This window comes from Girardinichthys multiradiatus, chromosome 7 (genome assembly GCF_021462225.1).
Source record: "Girardinichthys multiradiatus isolate DD_20200921_A chromosome 7, DD_fGirMul_XY1, whole genome shotgun sequence".
Classification (NCBI taxonomy): Eukaryota; Metazoa; Chordata; class Actinopteri; order Cyprinodontiformes; family Goodeidae; genus Girardinichthys; species Girardinichthys multiradiatus.
In genome coordinates this window covers 45,920,823-45,942,809 of record NC_061800.1, presented here as the reverse complement: position 1 = coordinate 45,942,809, position 21,987 = coordinate 45,920,823, and the positions used below count along the sequence as shown (strand labels likewise).

The 21,987-nt window shown below is 38.7% G+C and overlaps 1 protein-coding gene across 1 annotated transcript in view; it reads right to left on the bottom strand.

The window, feature by feature from the left end:
• LOC124871665 (tomoregulin-2-like) overlaps nt 1-21,987 on the bottom strand; it is an 89,202-nt gene that overhangs the window by 49,080 nt on the left and 18,135 nt on the right. The window contains exon 2 of the mRNA XM_047371132.1: nt 19,196-19,305. Coding sequence (XP_047227088.1) covers nt 19,196-19,305 — 110 coding nt within the window. The remainder of the gene's footprint in view (nt 1-19,195; nt 19,306-21,987) is intronic.

Here is a 21,987-nt window from a genome sequence, read left to right as displayed (position 1 = left end):
GATGGAATCATGAATCCTCAAGCTTCTTCTGTCCTGCATCTAATGATATAATTGCAACATGTTTTAGCAATTTATTTTGTTATTGTGAGTGTAAAGCTACAGTCATTCTATTTCTCATTTAGCCATTATTCAGATCAATGTTGCAACATTTAGGTAGTACTTGTTTCAGTTTTATAGCAGTGGAACATATTTGTATTAAAATCTGTGGTAGCCTGGTTTAGCTGTAGGTCAAACTGTGTTTACTGCAGTATCCAATTGGTAGGAAGCCATTCCTGAAACATCCATGTGTTTTATTTTACAGATAATTTGACAATGGTGTGTCCTATCAAACTCCTATCAAACAAGTATGGCTAAAACAATTTAAGTGTTCTGCCCTTCACTCCAAAAATAAAACCTTTCACAGAGTGAAACAGAAGGAGTCGGGCAAGAGGAAGTATAAGGATTTAAAAGAGAGTTCAAAGTGTAAAACAAATGTGAGGCTTGCTGATATTGTGATACAAAATTACAAATAAACGGAATCTTCCATGAATTCTTCTGTTTTCTCTCGGCACACCAGCAGGTGCGTCTTAGCGTGCAAGTGTGTTCATTGGGCCATGGCTTTGTGGCTGGTTTACAGCGTTTAGTCTTTAAAGGAGCAATAAAACCGAAGATATCCGCACAAACAAAGTAAAATCATCCAGGGGCTGATCAACATCTCCATGTTGTTGGAACTCCAGAGAGGGAAACTTGCAGGCTGTAAATGCAGCTGAAAAATGCGATGCCGTCTGTGCATCGATCAGACAAAGGGATCGCACACAGGCATGCAAGCCAGGCCCAGATGTTAAAAGATTGAGCCCAAATAAAGCAAGCAGATGATCAGAAATACCTGAATAAAAAACTCCTTAACATCTCCATATAAACCAAAATTTAAAGCAAGTCCAGGGTGTGTCTATTTCCACGTTGTGGACCACTCACTGACTGATTTAAATTGAAGGAGCTGATTCAGTTCAAGAAGTACTTTGTTAGCAGCTTGGTCTCACAACACATATGAATATGAATAAGATCTCCATGAATAAAAATCCAATCACTATCTAAAATGATCGCTAACAATAAGTCTGCAAAGTCCTGGAGAATGTTCTTATGAAATTTGGGTCGCCAGTAGATAACCAGGCACAGTAGTAAGGATTCACATTTTATCTCCACAAGCTGAACCTCCAACCTGGAAAAATGGTCAGCTGGAAAACTGGAGACATGACAAATAGGAACTGAAAGAACACCTAAGTGACTCCTCCACCTTTACTTGCAGTTTGAGGGGATCCAACATCAGGCAGAAGAAGTTCTGAGAACTCGGGTGAACTCCGCAGCTTGAAGCCACGTCTCAGAAACATAAACATTTGTCAGAAACATAAAATCCGAAGATTGCTGAGCTCCACACCATGTTTCAAGGCCAACACCGTAAGAGAAGAGGAGCTGCCACTGCTCCACCAGAAAAAACAGACTGTATCCAGCGCCAGGACATGGCAACATCAGGACAGGGCAAAGCTAAAGGGAAGTCCGTATGTTGGAGAGGAATGGTGATGAGTTTGAGGCTTTGTCCTTAGATGTCCATTTCAAAACTGAGTCATGGTAATGTCAAAGTGTAAGAGGGTTTGGCGATCTTAAACCAGAAGGGAAACATCAGGCTAGCTATTTAAAAACTGTGAAAAAGCAACAAACAAACCAAGGAGCAGACCTGACAGACGGTGACCCACACATGATGGAACCATCTTGTCTGAATCTCACCAAAGAGATTTGTGTCCACTCAATACATCTTGCATTCATTACCGTGCACTTTTCTGTAATGTTGATGTTATACATGCAGTTCTGCAAGTGTAGAAGCAGTCTTCTAGGGTTCTCCCATTTTCCTTTTTGCCCCACCTCTCTGTTTCGCATTTTTTTCCCCTTTTGTTTTCAAATGTCCGCTAAGGTAAGATGATCGCTGAAAAGATTCCTCCTTTTACAGAAATGTATCGTTTTGCAAAAGAAGTAAAAAGGTGAATTTTCTTTGAAACTTCAATATGTTTGATTAAAAAGCAAAAAAATTAAAAAGACTTTCAGAATCTCCAGGCATCTTTTCTGATCGGGATGAAAATGTAAAAACTGATGTTTTGCCATTTTCTTCTAACAGCTTCTTCCACTTTGCATTAAAGTTTGTGAGCAGCGGCAATAACATCTTTAGAGATCAAGTCACTTATATAACAGCCTCAGTTGTTCTGCCTTGTTATCTAAACTAGAGACATTAAGTAAGAACTCTGGCAGATTCCTTTTATAGAAACAGATGATCCATAACAACATTTGTAACTCTGTGACCATCTCATTTCCAACTAACAGAAGTTTTACATGAAGTGTTTCCCACAGTAATGGATCTTAAACCTTTCTGGCTGACCCCCCTTTAGGTGAAGACAATTTTCAGTCCTATATTTCAACAAAACTGGGAAAATGGGTCAAATCTAATTTAAATTAAAGAAAAAGTAAGGACATAAAAATTTACACTTTTCTTTAAAATGTTTTTCCCCTCTTTTATTGTGTCAAAAAATGTTCGTGTTTTTTGTCCTTCAGTTTTGTGTTTTCAGAACAGAAAAACAATGAAGTAGAAATATCACTTTTATAAAACAATTACAAAAAGCAGACTGATCCATCAATGTTTAATTATTCTAAGAATTGTGTTTTTGCTGAGATTTTCAAGATGTGTATAGCACATTCAGTACTAAAGATATTAACTTATTTATTGGCCACCCTTATGGCCACAAAGTCCTTCTAATATGACCCCTGGTATGCATAGAAAAGACATCAGTAGCCATTGATGGTATTTAAATGCCACCCTGACTGTGTTGTGATTTAAGGCATATTCAGAAACATCAGTCTACAAGGAATTCTTATTTCACAGTATATTGGGCTAAATGGATAAATTTTTACTACATATGTATGTTTTACAAAATCTATGCAACACAGCAACTTTTGTGGTGCTTTATGTGAGATGTTATGCTTTACTGTTTTCTAAAGCAGCTGAGTAAAATAGCTGATTTATCTCCTGTCACAAGTTTTTCAAGGAACCCCTAGTGAGCAGTTGATGGTGATTCAGGTAAGTTCAAGGGAGAAGGGGTGGAGGCTGGTTGGGCTAATGGCAGAGAGGGAGGATCCTTCCTGATATTTTACATGCACAACTAAAATCTTCCACTGTTGTAACCTAGACTTGTTTCTGTGTTACAAAATATTAAAGGGCACATCCCCAAAGATTAGGAGTAAACTTTGTCCTGGTGTTATCCTTACTGCCCTTACATTGATCTTGGCTCTTACTTCAAACGTTACAAGAGGCAGTGTGTGAAATATGGGGCAGCTGCTCTCCTGCTAGTTAAAGTTATTGTTGGCAATGGTGGGTCCATCAACAAATTGGACCTTATAGATTGCAAATAGGATGTCCTCAAAGTTCATGTACACGTAAAAGTAGACAGAAAAATACTTTTGCAATATAGTGTATTTCCATTTAACCACAAAACAGATAAGTAAAGGTGGCTGTTTTAAGTTCCAGATATAAAAGCTGCATGCAGAGTGTATGATGCCCTTTATAATAGTCACAATACAAAAACATATTCCCAAGTTCTTTTCTTACCTAACAAAGGCAACAATACAGGAACAAACAGTCAACAAAACACTGTGAGTACCACACCAAGGCAATGTCGACACTTCTCCAGTGAACGTCTGAGTTTGTGGGCCTTTTCACTATCCTCCTAAATACAGAGTCAGTGGTTCAGAACTGCTGAAAGGGGAATTTTTTTCAGCTAAAGGACACTCCTGGGAACCTTTTTGTGCAAGCATCTCAGGCACTAGCCAACATAAAAAGGGGTATGAAGTGCTTCACTACGCTGCTCTCCCTTCATCAGCATGTGTGGCATATAGAATGAATTTCAATGACAACTTTGACATTTTCTACAGAAGCAAAAAACTGTTTCACGAGGATGAAGTCCACTGATCTTTGCTGGGAGTTAAGGTGCAACAACAATTCATTACACAGCGCTCAGAGCATCTTTTTGAAATGTTCGCAGTATCTAAAGCTATCAAAGAAGAGATGGATCTGAGGGGAGACCACTGTGTCAATAAAAAAACAGATAAAAAACCCTACCCTATTCCTGAGTCCATTCTCTAAACACCAAAATGATCAACTCAACTATTATAATTCTATAGTCAGAGAAACAGCATGTTAAGATTAATGGGAGTGATTGAGAGAGAAGGTCAAAGGTTATAGTCTGGTCACAAAAATGTATTTTGTTCCCTTTTTGTAACCGGTAATCTGAGCCCAATTCAGAAATCATCACCAGGACCAAACATTTTAGAGACACATTCATGTGCTGGTCCATCCATATATAAAAGGGTGGTAACCACCACAATAAAGAATTAAGATTCAGGTAGTTTACACATGGGTACAATAGACCAAAGAGTGGTTGTCAATCAGGAAGACATTTTTGAGCAGGAAGTCACAAACAGAATCAGCTAACAAAGAAAACACAATTTTTGCTAAAAAGAACTGAATCAAGTTGATTTTCTGGCATAAAAAATCTAAGAACTAAAAACAATATCTCATAAAGTTCTGGTGGATTAATGTCGTAAAGTCAATCCTTCAGAAATAGTTAATTTACAGACGTTTCAGACATTCAGAGAGAGAAACTCATAGTCCAACCTCGAACACTAGGAAAGAATCCTTCAAACCAGGTCAAAAACCTTCAGCATTATATTTGATCTAAGCTTAAGGTTTAAAAAACACTTAAAAAAAATGAAAAAACATTGCCATCATGCAGTTGTTTCTCTCCCAGTCCAATGCAAAAACTTACGCCCTTACAACTTCACAACATATTTTTGTAATGCTTGGCTTTCTGTTCCGCCTAAAAGATCTACTCCAGAACTCAGCTGGTCTTTCTCCTAATACACCCCTTAGCCTGAAGACCTGAGAGCAGCTGAGAGCTTAGGTACTTTTAAAAGGAGACTAAAGATTTTTTTTATTTTATTGACTCTTTCTGGGGTCTTTCTGCATGGAGTTTGCAGGTTCTCCCCATGTATGCATGGGTTATCTCTGGGTTTTCTGGCTTCCTCCCACAGTCCAAAAACATGACTGTGTGGTTAATTGGTCTCTCTCAATTGCCCTTAAGTGTGAATGGGTGTGCGCTTGGTTGTTTGTCCTGTGTGTCTTTGTGTTCCTCTGTGAAGGGCTGGCAACATGTCCAAGGTGTACCCTGCCTCTCACCTGTAGACCGCTGGAAATAGGCCCTAGCTTCCATGCGACTCTGTACAGAAGAAGCTGGTATAGAAAATGGATGGATGCTTGTTACTAATGTTTTTGCATGTTTACGATGTTTGGTTTTAACTTCCGTTTTGTTTTTGTTTTTTTTTACATTGTATTTATTTATTTCATCTTTCTCCTTGTACCATATACAGTACATCTAATCTATGCATTGCATTTCCAACGTTCATCATCTGTTACTGATTTCTCTCACTTTTAATACCTCATTGTTTTAATCTCAACATAATTATTTTTTGATTTTGTCTGTCTACTATATTTGACCAATTTGAGCCTTCTTATTGTCTCTTCATTGCTATCTAGTGGTTCATGTGTTTGTCCTTCAGTTGTTAACCCTTTTAAAGCACTTTGTGTTACACCTGACTGTATAATAAGTGTTCTATAAATAAAGTTTGATTGATTGATTGATTGATTGATTGGCTAAAACAGATGTCTGCAAACAAATGTTAGCATGAATACCAGCTTTGTAGTATCTAGCCACTAACTAATAGTCCTAAAAGTTGCACTAGCAACTGATCATTAGCAAAGATCAGTGAAAATTGTAAAAATATCTACATTGATCAGTGTTTCATTTATTGCTAATGTGACTTACTGAGTCTTATACCTCTTAAACTAGCAATGTTTAATGCTATAGATTTCTTTACTGACAAACAGTTTGAAATCCAACTACGCCAGACTGCCACAGACGTGTGTGCCGCTGCTACAGAATCCACACATCGATACTCAATTATTACAGCTATAACTTATAACTAATATTAGTTAATGTAATGTTACACTATGCAGATGCTTCATTCACCTCGGTATACTGGATGCTTAAAGCTGAAACTAAAACAGAGAAAGTGCTACTACCACTACTACTCCTACTACTACTTCTTGATTAATTTGGTAAATGATTATCTGACCACTTAGGGGCACTCATGGTGCAATGAAATGTAATTCCTACAAGGTCCTTAAATACAAAAAAGTCATATAAAGGAGACAGTAACTTTCCAACAAAAGATTAAACTCCCCATCCTGATGCAGCAGAGCATTGTGAATACACACACCTCCTCAGAATGGAGTGCATGGAAAGCAACACACATTCAAAGAGGTGACAGCAGTTGATGTTCTACAAATTCCTCTTTGTTATCACATTTAGACCTACCTTACCCACATTTGTCATGATGCTAGCAGATATGGCAAGATAGGAAACAGTATGACAACAATATTAATAACTGATAAAGGCACATCACTGGTGAGATATATAATTATAGATTATATAGAACTTGAAAAATATATATTTACTTGAACTAAGAAAAACACAAAGGATTAGCATACAGTCATTCCACTAATCAGCTGTTAAAAGTTATACATTTGCAAGAAGTCACAGCAGCAACAACTTCATTATAATCTGTCTAAGAGGACAAGATCTCTAATATTTATAGTTAAGCCTTAAATTTGTTACATCCCGTGCAGATTTATGCTTAATTTCATCAAGATGTTTCTTCTGACTGGAAGCAAGATTTTCGCTTCAGAGTAGCAAAGCCAGAGCCCTGACTTGAATTTATTATACAATCGGCAAAGGGAACTAAAGAATAGGGTGATGACAAGGAGGCTTTCCAACTTCCAAAATTGCGAGTTCATCACTAAATATAAATCGTCAAAATACCAGTGGAAACTTGCCAACAGCTGTTGAGCAATTATAAGGTTCGATTGCTATAATAATATTAATAACACTAATAACAAAACTGATAACAATACTACAACCATTACTAATAATAATAATAACAATAATAATAATAATAAAAGTTTAATTGATTCCTCTAAGGGTCAACCTCATGCTCAGCCTCCTAGGTTGTATGTTTCATTTACAATTTACTTTATTAAAATCATCACAAAAAGTCTGGACATAAAGCTATTTTGCAAATGCTGAACCTACACAGAATTGTGCGGGTAAACATACAAAATTAGATACTGTAAGGCATTTGTGACAACATGATTTAAAAAAAGCAATAGAGCAGCTAAAAGAAAATGAAAGCATAATGCCATTCATAAAGAATCAATAGTTACCAACAACAATAGTGCTTACTCAGCATGTGCAGCTGCTTTCTGCAGAGCTGCTGCATGTACTGACTCTGTACTAATAATGTTTAACCCTTCTTCTTTGTGGTGCTAAGCCTGTAATTATCAGATGTGTAGAGGAATGTCAGTATTACCTTAGTGAAAAAATTTGCATTCACTCCCGATTATGCAACTTCTCAAAATAGTTCATAGAAATGATGAACAAACAAAACAGGCTTTCCTTTCTGAAGACTGCTGGTAAAATCCCTTGTATATAAAAAAAAAGCACAGCATATGGTAATTTTTCCAGTTTTATTTAAACTAACCAATGAAGGTTTAATCACAACTGCTTCCTTGCTAATACTAATATCTCTCCCAGTACTTTACATTTTGTCAGCTCAGAATTAATTACAGCCCTGACAAGAAATAATTAGTGGTCTGATAGTGGTCTGACATTTAACACTGACTGAGAAAAAGTCTGTGTTGATGTTTTTTGAGATCTGACTGAAATTTTGGACATGACCATATGAGCATATGTTTAGCTTCTGATAAAGTATTGGTCATATTTAACTAATAGATCTGCAGCAGATGATGCTGTTAACTTAGGTCTACACTTCATCCTGCAACACCTCGACCACACAGGGACGTACGCCAGGATCCTGTTTGTACACTTCAGCTCGGCCTTCAACACCATCATACCAGACATCCTCCACCAGAAGCTCACACAGCTCAACGTCCCAGCCTCCACCTGTCAGTGGATCAACAGCTTCCTGATGGACCGACAGCAGCAAGTGAGACTGGGGAGCATCTTCTCCCGCAGCAGATCAATAAATACTGGTGCCCCCCAGGGATGTGTTCTATCCCCACTCCTCTTCTCCCTGTACACAAATGACTGCACCTCATCGGACTCGTCCGTGAAACTCCTTAAGTTTGCAGATGACACCACTGTCATTGGACTGATCCAGGACGGTGATGAGTCTGCATACAGACAGCAGGTGGATCGGCTGGTACACTGGTGCGGTCAGAACTACCTTGAACTGAACCTACTCAAGACTGTGGAAATGGTGGTGGACCTTCGGAGAACACCACCCCCATACACCCCCCTCACCATCCTCAACAACACCATGACAGCTGTGGACCACTTCAGGTTCCTAGGGACCACCATATCTGAGGACCTGACATGGTCTTCACACATAGACACTGTTTGAAAGAAGGCCCAGCAGAGACTGTACTTCCTGAGGAAACTCAAGAAGTTCAACCTTCCACAAGAGCTGCTGGTCATCTTCTACACTGCCATCATTCAGTCTGTCCTGACTTCATCCATCTCAGTGTGGTTTGGATCATCCACAAAACAGGACAGGTCCAGACTGCAACGAATAATCAGGTCTGCAGAGAGAATAATCAGGGCTGACCTTCCCTCCATCCAGGACTTATACAGGTCTAGGGTCAGGAAAAGAGCTGCTAAAATCTCTGCAGACCCCACACACCCTGCACATAAACTGTTCAGAGCTTTACCTTCAGGCCGCTGTTACAGAGCACTGTTCACTAAAACCAGCCGCCACAGAGACAATTTCTTCCCCCAAACAACAGCATACTGAAGTCGCAAATGCACCTTTTTATTATTATATATGTGTATATTGTACATTGTAAATTGTAAATATGTATATTCTGTAATGCAAAAACAAAACCAAAGAGCAAAGTGTACCGGAGTCAAATTCCTTGTTTGTATGTACGAACTTGGCAATAAAGCTGTTTCTGATTCTGATTTGTGTTGCATGTGTGTACATATTTCCTTCCAATTTACAGAACAAGTCTTCAACTTCAATTGTGATTCTGCAGAATTAAAACAGCCACAGCATTTGTTGGCCCATTTATTATAGTTATTATCAGAATATTCTCAAAATATCCGATGCATTCATTGTCCACCCACACAGGTGTTTGTACTCATCGTACCTGATTGGATCCCTTCGAGGACAGCGTGGGTGACTCAGCCAACATGTAGTACTGTTGAACCTGTTAGGCGGTAGAACTTCAAGTTTTTTTTTCTTTTATCTTTTCACTCATCTAAATTGGCTTATCTCCAGTGAATTATTTGTATTTCCAATGAAATTTTCACTGAGAATATTTCTAATCAAAATAGAATAAAATGCATTCATGTACTAGCATAGTAATGCTCAGCTTGTCATTTAAACAGGGTGGATGAGTGAATCTCACTTAAAGGGCATTTCTCACACAGGAGCAATCTTATGTGGGATTCACTGTGAATATGTTTCCTTGGCTTTGGCTCAAAATATATTCAGCAAACACTACCTGTCAAAATTCATGACTAAACCTCAGCACAGAGGAAAAACTCAGCAAGCTGCAGCCTGTTATGCAAGTGTTTACATCCTATTCTGAAAACTGTTCAATTAATATTTAGAATGTCAATAGAAACCACACTGCTAATTCTTCATGCTGCTTTGTATCAGTGATCTATATAATGTACTGTGATGTAAAGTAATTCTATTTTCATTTTGGCATTTTTAATAATTTCAGTAATTTCCCTTCAACTCTATGAAACACATTTCTTGCATATTATTTTTTCACACTGCAGTGTGTAGGAGCTTGCTGGAACTACAGAGGTGACCGAGCTTATTCTGTTCACACACACACGCATGCTCACAGAAAGAAAGCAATATACAAACACAGGCCTATCCTTCTTCCACAGAGACCTGACTGATAGCCTGATCCATTTCCTGTAACCATTAGAGGCGGCCCTCGATTATACAATCCATCCCAAGGCTATCTTCCACCTCTATCAATAATAAACATCTCCAAACTAGGGCTAGCCTCAGAGGATCCAGGAGGCACTACCCAGCACGTTCCAATTTGGATGAAGTATTGCGCCTGCTCAGACCTTCGCTAAGTCCGGAATTCGCTTCCGACTCAACTTGTCCTCAGTTGTTGCTGAGACCTCCCTTCTAGCAGCAAAACCTTTGGATCTCAGAGTTATCAAAGCTGCAGCTTTATCAGGTCTGACAAAGATGCCTCTGTGACGACGGTAGCGGCAGAGAGCACCTGAGGCTCGCTGACAAGATACAGACGCTCAAGTCTGTATTCCACCATTTGAAGTGATGGAAATTTGACATATTATGTTTCAACTGACCAGAGGAGGGAGTCGTGTGGTGGGATGGCTCAGAAATAAGAAAACTATGTTTCTGTTGTTTTCTTTTCATAAATAAAGAACAAATGTAGCTTTGATGACAGTACAAAAATACAAATCTACAAAAGAAATGGAAAACAATGTGTTCACTTAGGCCTTTACAAATGGTTGATACAATGTTGGTGTACCTCAAGAGCATATATTTGATCCCATCCTTTTCAGTTCTTAATGTAACTTCTCAAATGTATGCGGACGACATTAATTTATACCTACATGCAAAACGATGCAGTGAGTTGCAAAAAAAAAAAATTAATGGCCACAATTATAGACAAGATACATAAATTATTTGGGCATGTTGCCCAAAAAACCAGTTGGTATGGCGATAATGTCTAATAGTTGTCATGGAGACTAAGTGACTCAAAGATGGCCCTCTTTGCTGCAGTGTAACATAGTTAATCCACTATGGGAAGAACTTAAAGTCCCCTCACCTTTTTTTAAGGACTTAAAGGACTTTGAAGGATTTTAAAAAAACTTCAGAAATATAACCCTCCACTGACCTTGCAGACCTGAATATAAAAATAGTTGTTGATGGACAAACCAAAATCTTACACATATGATGTTTTTCTTTCTACTCAAAAGTTGGGAGTTTATGGTATAATATAATCTCCCCTCAGTTCATGCGAAATAAAGTTTTCCTAGCAAGTCTGATGATGTTTGGAGCAACCAAAACTGGACGAAAAATAGATTTAGTGAGCGGCAGAGTTCAGCCACATCACTAACCCAGAGTAACATATGCAGCTGAGGTCAGGGAAGGATACAGGGAGGAATAACAACAATAAATCTGTTCTGTGCCTGTCTATCCACAGACCTCCTGGATGAAAATGTGTCAACTGTCTGTGCAAGTGACAAACTCTTTTCCCATGATTCCTCACCATGTTTACAGACACTGCTCAAGCACTTCTAGTCAAGGAAAACACAAAGAGAAAGGGAGGAGGGGGAGCTACACTAGGATGGGCAGAAGGAAGTCACTGTGACAGCGAGAAGATGGAAGAAGATATGGGAAGACTGGGAGGTGGTTGGCTTGTGCTGCTGCTCTTTAACCGTTGGCAGTCTCCTCTTGATTAGGGCTCAGCCCGCCAGTCCTTGTGGAGTCTGCCCAGGCAAATCGCTGGAGACACTCTCCTCTGTAATGGTGTCTGACAGGCCAGCCAGAGCCACAGAGGAACTGACATGGATGCTCCGTTTTTCCAGGAGAGATGCCTGACACAATTCTTCCTCAAGTCCAGCATCTCCCTTCTTGGTGTCTGTTCTAAATTTGGATTTAGATGCTTGGAACCTGCTGCTACTGCAGCAGAATTAAATGGTTTCATTTTCTAAACCCAGACTCAGCTTCAAACAGACATGACAAAAACAACATATTTTATTTGCATCAGATCCAGAAAGCTTACACCAACTTATCTGTGCAAACAAAAGCTTTCCAAGCTTATTTATAAAAGCTTCCTGGTGGTAAACAGCACACAGGAGCACATGCTGCACAGACTAACTGAATAGAACAGCTTTTTGTCTGTGTGTAAAATACCAACTTCGTTTTTACCCCCGGCTCTGTTTCAGCTGAATGCTCTCATGCTCTCAGACCCAAACTTCCTCTACTCACTTGTCCTACTGATTTTAATTAGTCTATTTATCTCTCACAGACAAGCAGAGGTGACTACTGTGCAGCAGAGACAGCTACCTGACAAATTAACTGGCCCAAATCAACTAAACAGATATATAGGCACACTTATTTTTACAGCATTGGACCTCATCTGTGCTAATCAGGATTCATTCTGCTCATAAGATATTAAACTGCAATATTTCTGCTGCCATTACAAGAAGCAACAAGGTGGTTGTTATAATGGGATGTATAAAAAAAATGGGAACAAAACTCTCCAAATGTTCCAGTTCAGGAACCCAGAAACATTTACAGAAGCTAATCAGGAAATACAAATGTATTCCATGTTTTTGATCTAAAACATTTAAAGCATTTAGAAATGAGATCAATAGAAAATTCCTCTGATGCTGATGCCATGATTCTCAATGGATGGATGGATGGATGGACACATTTTTAGAGATTAGAATGATTTCAATTAGAAGCATGAATAGATTTGAAGTTCTAAAGATCTAAATATGACTTCAGGTCTTCAGTTCAAATGATAGGATGCTTGTAGGGATGCACATGTGAACATATTTAATTTGCTTAGCTGGAGCAAAAGACTGAGATGGATGTGCAACCGGTGCAACCGGTCCAGGGTGTACTCTGCCTTATGACCAATGACCGATGGAGGAACCTGTGTTTATCCACAACCCCACAAACTGTAAGTGGGTATAGATAATGGATGAATGTAAGGATCAGAAAAAGACATAATCAAAAACCATTTATCACACAGATTTATTACAGTTTTACTATTGTTGTTATTGTAGTTTTTGAGTAAACTCCATTTAGGAGAATATAGAACCTGTTTGTAAATGGTCTATTATTATTATTATTATTATTATTATTATTACCAGCAGCCCTATTCCTTGCAGCAGAAAAAAACATTGCAGAGTTCTCGCTGTATGTAACTATAGAATGGTTGCCCTGACAAAATCCCAAGCAGCATGTTCAACAAACAGCTGCATGACTTCAAAGCTTCCCTCAAGAACAGAAATTAGATCAGAGCAAAAGCAGGCAGCTTTTCACTAATAACCCCGGGAATCTGTGTGGCTGTTATTTCGCAGTCTGTTTCTAACTCAGCAGGTCGTGTTCCTGGGCATCTATGTGTGTCTTGTTATGGGTCGGAACATTTAGGGGGTCAGCTGGGGTTCCGTTGTTTAGGACTCTTAAATCTACCAGGAAAGACTCCAACCAATGGATCAACATGGACTTATTTTCATGTCCGTTTAATGTCGGTCAGCTGTTGTTTTCATTCATACCAAAAAAAATTGCTGAAATATAGTCTAAGCTGAAAGTTAATTTTAATATTCAAGTTGGTTAAGTTCAATAACTGACCAGTGTATAGAAACCTTTATTGAGTAATCCATGGGTTCTAGTTTCCCTGCTGGACAAATTTGATGTGAAACATGGGCCCATTGCTCTTAGCCACTCTTCAAAATGGGAAAGATAATAGAACATTCAACAGGGACAGATGTGCTTTAATCTTAACCAGCCAGGAAATGTCTACTGAAAAACATCTCCAGGCCTTAACTTGCCCATGTCTACAGTCAAAATTATTAAATGTTTAACTGTGACAAAAAAGGCAGTTGGATTTTTCTCCATTTTTCAGTATGATATTTTGCTGCTGTCATAAAAGATTATTTTATGTTGATGTTTTTTACACATATTTATTTAAGAAAGAATACTTATTTACATCTGTGGCCTGACAAAAAGGCAGTGCCTCTTGAGGGAAAGAAGTGGCTCTTCATAAATGTGGCTGTATACTAACCTCCATCTGAAAATCAATCATCTTTTTCTAAAAATCTCTGGTCCGTTGACATTGTCCTGATAGAAAGGATCATAAATGAATGCAAATTAATGCAATGGGATCTGTATCAGAGGCTGGTATCTTTACCATCAGAACCTGGGAGAATTAAACCAATTTTAAAATTTTGCATTTGTTGTTATTAGCCTATTATAGATTACATAATGTAAAGTACATATATATATGTAGGTGGAGGGTGTGGGTGTGGAAGGGAGCAGGGGCCTAATTTAATGTTCCTGCTGGAGTAGTACCTTTGAATCTGTTACCTTGTGTGTGATCTTGAAAGTGAGCATTGAAATGTTTTCTCAGTTTCTTTTCGGCTGAGTTAGGAAGGTCGTGGTGCCCTTCCACCCACCCATCAACATCATATGAACCCACAGAACGTTGCATTCCAGTCTAACGTGCTGCGAGCCACCGATACCCAACATTAGGTGGCTTCGGATGGTATAAAGTGGGAGAGCAATTTGAGGTCAAGCTTTACAGTGAATAGTGGTTACATCAAAACAACCAGCAGGGAGCTTTCTGAAAGCCAAATATGCTGCCAACATTATGCTGAGTTCTTTCACACAAACCCAATGAATACTTAGCAGGTTAAATTGGTGCTGTGACTTAGTACACATTTGATCCCAGTACTTTATTCCAAATATGTTTAGTTTTTCAGAAAAACACCTTAACACAGTGATGATTGCTACATAATTCCCTTTAAAACACAAAGGTATGCTTGTGCACAGGTTCAAAATGAAGCACAGTCAAAGTTAATGGTTTCAAACTGTAAGATGCTTTGTGTACAATGTGCTTGGTAACATGTACACTTTACTATGAATGCTATTTGTGTTTGGTTATTATGATATGTGATACATGTATCAGCTGTACTAAAATGTACAAATTCATAAATGACATTTAAATCAAACATTAAAACAAAAACAACGAAACAGGCAGCGCAGCATAGCCAAAATAAGTCAATAAGTCTAGTTCTAAGAAGGTAAATCGGAAAGATTCTTGTTGTGTTCAGATGCCAGGCCAGCTAATATTAGCAAAACAAGGCCATGTCAAGCGATCATATAATGTAACATAAGGTGAAACAGTAAATACTCCCATTAGAAAAAGAAAAAATGCTTGTCCACAAGCACTATTTGTAAGATGACTTTATTGCAAGCACGTTGCTTTGTGTAATCAAAGCAGGCTAGCTAAGACTGGCACAGCAAGGCCATACTGACAGAACGTAACTTAGAAGCTTGGGAGAAAACGTCTGAAAACATTTAGGCAAGGGGCCTGTCTCAGATCTATGGGGATTGAATTCCAGTTCATCGGATCATAAACACAACAAATACAACTTAATAAAATGTTGCATTAACAAATTATTTGATATTGATAGCGTATTACTCATTAAATGAACTGGAGGTGCAGCACTGTCCAGTATTTATTTGGAAACAGGTTTGTTTAGTGTTTTAACGGATAGATTGGAGGGAAATACATTGTTCTTAGCTGGTACTGCTAACAGCATTCTTAGCCAGATCATTCAGCATGAAAACTACAAATCCTACTGGTTTGCAACTTAAACATAAAATTTGCAACTTAAACATAAAATCACATTTAATAAATGAGAATATTACTGAATATTTCCTGTATTTCAGTAACTCGGTTCACAAGTCAAACACATTATAAAGATTAATCACACTCAGTTAATTATGATAACTTTCCGCTTCAAGCCAATGAAAGGACAACATTTATGGTCAGAATATTACATCAGACCAATAAATAAACATATTTATAGAAATGTGGACTTAATGAAAAGTATGTTCAGTATGTTCCTGCTTAAAGGTTGTTATTTTCAAAAGGTACTTTTAACCTGACAAACAAGCCTCATTGAAACATGATCTATTCAATCTGACTTTAGTTAGGTTGGGTGTGATGTTAGTTAAGACATCTGAATGAAAATAATCAGTTTGTCAAATGATGAGCTAGCATTGTTTAGCTAGGGTTAGCATGACAACCTTTAGTCACATTCAGTTGGACAACTTCATGATAAGGAGACACACAATCATATCTTTTATGACGTTGCTGCGGAAACAAAACAGTAAAAACAACCTCATTTCAAAACAATATTTCAAAACAATGTTTGATGCATAAATTATATGCTCCAATGTAGCTCAAAACATAATACATTGAGTTAAGTACATTATTTGTTGGTGGGTTGTTTAAAGAATTTTTTATGAGTCACAACTCTAACATTATATTACAAAGCTTCATCACAGAGAGCAGTAAAATGTGCTCTTTATTCTGTGGTGGTCTGGTTCAGCTGAAGTGCTCCACAGCTCCGTGAGCGCACATATTTTTAGAGTGGACGAGCCCTTTGGGAATCAGCAATGTGACCTGGCATTAACATAACCAATCCAGGAAACTAAAGCATTTCCCAACAGATGTTATGAGAGGAATTAAAAGGAAATGTTATGTGATTACTGCAGGTATCATGGGACGTGGTAAAAATAAGTAAATAAATAAATTGATTTTAGATGAATGTGGCATTGAAGTAAGTCAGATCAGTGCAGTGAGAGAAAGTCTTGGTTCCTTCCAGAGTCAGTTTGTGACAACTCTAATGCTTCTTGGCAATGAATAGTGTCCATTGATTCAACCACATCAAACTCACTTCCTCTTCACAGAGCCCCCTGCATGCATTTTGAGTGTGTGTGTCTGCGTGTGTGAGAGAGGTAAAGCAAGTGGGAATGTGTACAAACATCCATAGCTTTAGTAGGAACAATAAAAATCCATCCAGGATGAGAATTTGTCCCTCTGCCATGTCTCCCCTGACAGGCCTGAACAAACTGCCAACAGGAGAGAAATTTGGACTTATTTATCTGACACTGATCGAGGGTGAGCGATTGCTTCAGGGCATTGCATCACCTGCTAGGACAGGAAGGTCACGTTTACCCTGACTGATGAAATAAAGACAGTGACACCAAGAATCTCCACACAAACACACCCAGAAAACACAGAGGAGTTAGCCTCAGACTTATGATGTCAAGTCAGAAATTTTGGTGTAATCTGCTCTTTCCTGAGAGCACCTCGGAGCATACTGACACCAGTATCAGTGGCAGATCTTCTGTAGAAGAATGAAGCTGTAATGTCATTTATCTGCAGGCCTCTGTTAACGTTTGCTCTCAGGGAAGTACGAAATTGAGATAAAAGCTGGCCAATCGAGTGTCAGCATGCCTACTGCTGCTCGCGCTGATGACGTTCTGATAACAGCGATGGATGGGGTGTGTACTAAGCCTTTAAACCTCACTGGCTTCATTTATCTGTGGCTCTTCATCAGCAAAGCTTGTAGACCTTACACTAGAATCAATACTGGGCTAACTGGATTGCTTCATTTTTATTAAGGGTTTGGCTGTAAAATTAAGTATGAGTCATTATAGAGAACAGCAAAATTTCATAGGCTCATGCCATGGGCCCTGAATGTGCAGACTGTGAAGGGTCCACATAAACTGGGCTCACACTATTAAAGTACCACCTCATGGGACTAATAATGTCTGATGCAGACAGCAACTTTAATCAAACTAATTATCTTTTTTTTTTTTTTTTTCATAGACAAAACACACACCAAACAGCCATACTTCTGTCCTATTGAAGGTCGGTCAGTCCCAGAAATATATGTTGAAATTTTGATTTTTTAAGACCATCAGTCTTGATAAAGTCAATCAGTACAATAAGATATGTTTATGTAGACATCTAAGCACCTTTCACGTTTCAACCACATTTTCACAATGGTTACACAGAAAGCAACGTTCTGTGTCTTTCCAACAATGTTTGCTCTGAGGGATAATGCTACAACATAAAAAGAGGAAAACTAAAGTTGGAGGAACAGGTCTTGGCATATAGTCGCTACACCAAAAAGGTCCATGTCTTAAAAACACCTTGACAGCACAGGGATGTTTTACTCAGCATTAGGCAGATAGATCAATAATACTGCAACCCATTTGACTCCTGTTTGACAACTGTTTCTGACATGTTAGTTATTGATTTATTATGTATCTGATGTGTATTCTTATTTGCTTAAAATCAGAAAAATATTATAGAAATTGTCTATAGACTAAATCTAAAGGCTTAAGGCCTGCAACCAACTAAAAATAAATGATAGTTAATATTTAAGGTGTGCCACTAAAGCTATCCTAGGTCCTGTTAGCAAGAAAAGGTGCAAAATGTTGATGAAATTAAATTTTAGGTGCTCCTTATAGGTATTTAACCATTGTGGAGGAAAGGAAGAGCCATGACTGCAGTGTAGAGGTCAGTCAATACATCAGATGGTCAGCAAGGCACCCGTCTCTGAGAGCTGCTGGATTAACAACAAGCCTTCAATCAGCTGTAGCTTAGTAAGGAATACGCTCCAACCAGCAGAAGGTCTCAGAGCAAGTGGCTCCAGTGTTATCATCTGTACTGAGAATTTCTCTCTTCTGGGGGAACACATTTGTCTTCCCTGAAATGTCTCTACTATAAGATCTGAAGAGAAAGAAAGAAGCAGTTGCTTCAGATCCTTCCTTCAAACCTTGAAAGAAGCATGGTGGCCAAATAACATCAATGATAAAAGATATTACCTGCCCTGTTTCTCAAACATCCAAAATATCAATCGACTTACCCCAGTGTCTGATTTATGGTGGCATACAATGTCTAATGATAAATCCATCACAACTTTCGCTGCTCCAGTCAACCACAAACTAATACCGCTTTCTTATAGAAAAAAACGAAATAAAACAGTCCTGCATTCAGTCCAGTTTAATCTAAGGCCTCTATAAAACACAGTATGTTACGGATGATGATGCACAAGGCAGAGGATGTAAAATATCCTGATGGAGCACAATGAAAACACAAATTCTCCATCCAGCACAATACAACTAAAGAAACAGATCTGGGCAGTTGACTAATTGAAGTGAGTTATCAAAATAAGTTAATATAAACCTGAAAGAACAGAAAGTCTAAGTTCTTTACAAACCGGAATTTGTTATAAAGGTTTTGACAGCAACATTTCAGAGATTAAACTGAGAACATCTAGTTGAACCAAACTGACCAGATTTGAACAAACAGGTAAAGCTTAAGAGGAAACAATCTGGGCAAAAATAGGTATCATAGGCAGATAAATATATATGACATTATTTTATTAAGAGCCATCAGAACAATGACCAGAGGAGCAAATTTAGCTCATTAAAAGCCTCTTACCTTAAAGTCACAAATGCACGTCACCATATTTCCAATTCTTAGGCACTCGCCGTCAAACTTGCAGGTGTTGGTGTCGCACAAGAACAGGTCCGTGTCCCGGTCATCAAAACCTGAAGTACAGGAAGTCAACAAGAAACATCAGTGATGGGTTTATCAGTGCAGATCCTGTCTGAACGTCGACCAAAGCACTCATTAAACATGGTGTCAAAGAAAAAAAAAAAAGTTATCTGAACATTACGGCCCAAATGTGGCAAAATCCAACAAAAACATTTTATTTTAAATTAAAGTTTTTATCTGTGATTACTCAAAAATAATTAATGAAAGGGTTAAATTTAAACATTTAAATTATGTTAATTCTTACATAAATGTGTCAACAGTTTGTTAATCACAAAATAAAAAAAAACTCATACATTAAAATACTAAATCTGTATCAAGATAAATACAGTATTTATTTAGTTATTTATTTCATATGTCCTGAGCAGCAGTTAAGCAATATCATTAAATATTTGATTATGTCACTGTGGCTCATTAAATAGGTCCTGACGTTTGATTGGTCAATCTACACAACAGTTTAACTGCAGACCAATCTCCTCATCTGCAGCAGTGTTAGACCCGCCCACTATGATTTGATTGGGTAAAAGATATTTTGGATGTGCGGAAATGTTTTAGACTTAGTCTAGACTAAGACTAGACTTAGACTTTACTGTCATTCAACTGCACAAATTAACAATGTACATTTGAGCAAGATTTCACTGCAAGGCTCCAAATAAAAACAGAAAAACATGTAAAAGCAAGACAGTATAAATATAGGTATATGCAATATTCAAAAAGAACAAAATATATATAAAATAACATAACAATAGGAAGGAATGTGCCAAATAAATAAATAGATTTAAAAAAATATGTACAGAAACAAAATGTATATAGTGCCATTATCTGTTGCAGCTGGATGTATTGAGTTCACAGTGACTATGTAAAGTGGCTGTTGTTGTATGGGAAGAGGGGGATGCCCTGGTCAGGCATCGTCTGCGAGCAGTGTCATGGATGGAAGGAAGTGCTTTCCCGATGATTCTCTCCGCTGTCCTCATCACTCCTTCTACACATTTCCAGTCTGAGGCGTTGCAGGCCCCACACCCGAAAGAGATGCAGCTGGTCAGTATGCTCTCTACAGTCCCTCTGTAAAAAGTGGTGAGAATGGGAGGGGATGGGAGGGGAAAGGTTTGCTCTTCTCATCTGGCGCAAAAAGTGTAGATGCTTCTGTGCTCTCTTCAAAAGAGCAGAGGTGTGGAGAGACCAGGTCAAGGTGTCTGATGTGTACCCCCAGGAATGTGATGCTGCTGACCCGCTCCACTGCAGCATCATTGATCAGGAGGGGGGTGTGACTTGGCTGATTTTTCCTGAAGTCAACAACAATCTCCTTTGTTTTGTTGGTATTCAGGATTAGATTGTTTGCCTCACACCACTCCACCAGGTGTTTCATCTCTTCTCTGTAGGACAATTTGTTGTTGTCCAAGATGAGACCAACCACTGTCGTGTCGTCCGCATACTTAATGATATGATACGTACTGAACCTGGCATGGTAGTCCTGCGTCAGGGTGAAGAGCAGTGGGCATAGTACGCAGCCCTGGGTGGAGCCGGTGCCGAGGGAGATGATGCTAGAGGTGTTTTTGACGACCCGTACAGACTGGGGTCCGTTTGTGAGTAAATCCTGCAGCCAGTTACACGGGGGGGTGTTGAGTCCAAGGAGGGCCAGTTTGCTCACCAAATTCTGGGGGATGATTGTGTTGAATGCTGAGCTAAGGTCCAGAAAAGGCATTCACCCGTGGGTATTATTCTTCTCCAGATGTTCCAGGCTCAGGTGGAGTGTGGAGGAAACAGCATCCTCTGTGGAACGGTTGGAGGGATAAGCAAACTGGAACGGATCAAAAGATGGGGGGAGTTTGGAGATGATGTGGTCCTTCACCAGCCTCTCGAAGCACTTCATCATGATGGCAGTGAGTGCGACAGGGCGGTAATCATTGAGTGATGAGACTGTGGCTTTGTTGGGCACTGGTATGATGGTGGCAGTCTTACAACAGGATGGGACGACAGCATAGGTCATGGAGGTGTTAACTATGTCCGTTAGGACGTGAGCCAGCTGGTCTGCACTCTCCTTGAGCACTCGTCCCGGTATGTTATCAAGGCTGCTGCTTTTCATGCGTTACGTCTTCTCAACATCCCCCGGACATCAGCTGTCTCAAGTCTGAGTGCCTGCTCATCTGGGTGAGGAGTGGATTTCCTCACAGGAGTGTTGTTGAGGGCTTCAAACCGACAAAAGTAATTATTAAGTGTGTTAATAAAGTCTATGTTGTCCACACAGGGTAAAGAAGAAGCTTTGTAGTCAGTAATGGTCCGGATGCCTTGCCACATGCGTCCGGTGTTTGATGGGTCGTGGAAGAAACCCTGGATTTTCTGACCATAGGCACGCTTTGCTGTTCTGATGGCACGGCTCAGCTTGGCTCTAGCTGACCTGAGTGCCTCTCTGTCCCCGAACTTAAAAAATATATTGAAATAATTATATATATGCATTTAACATATAATGCATTCAAATTACTGATTTGAACATTTAATTATGTATTTTAGAAATTATGTAATCGTTTACAGAGTAATAAATACGTTATTTATTTATAATTACAATTTAATTTAACCCATCACATGTTTAGATATTTATTTAATAATATCATTTATTTATTTACTCTATTTATAATTTTATTTAACCCAGAACATATTTAGACATTCATTTATTAAAATTA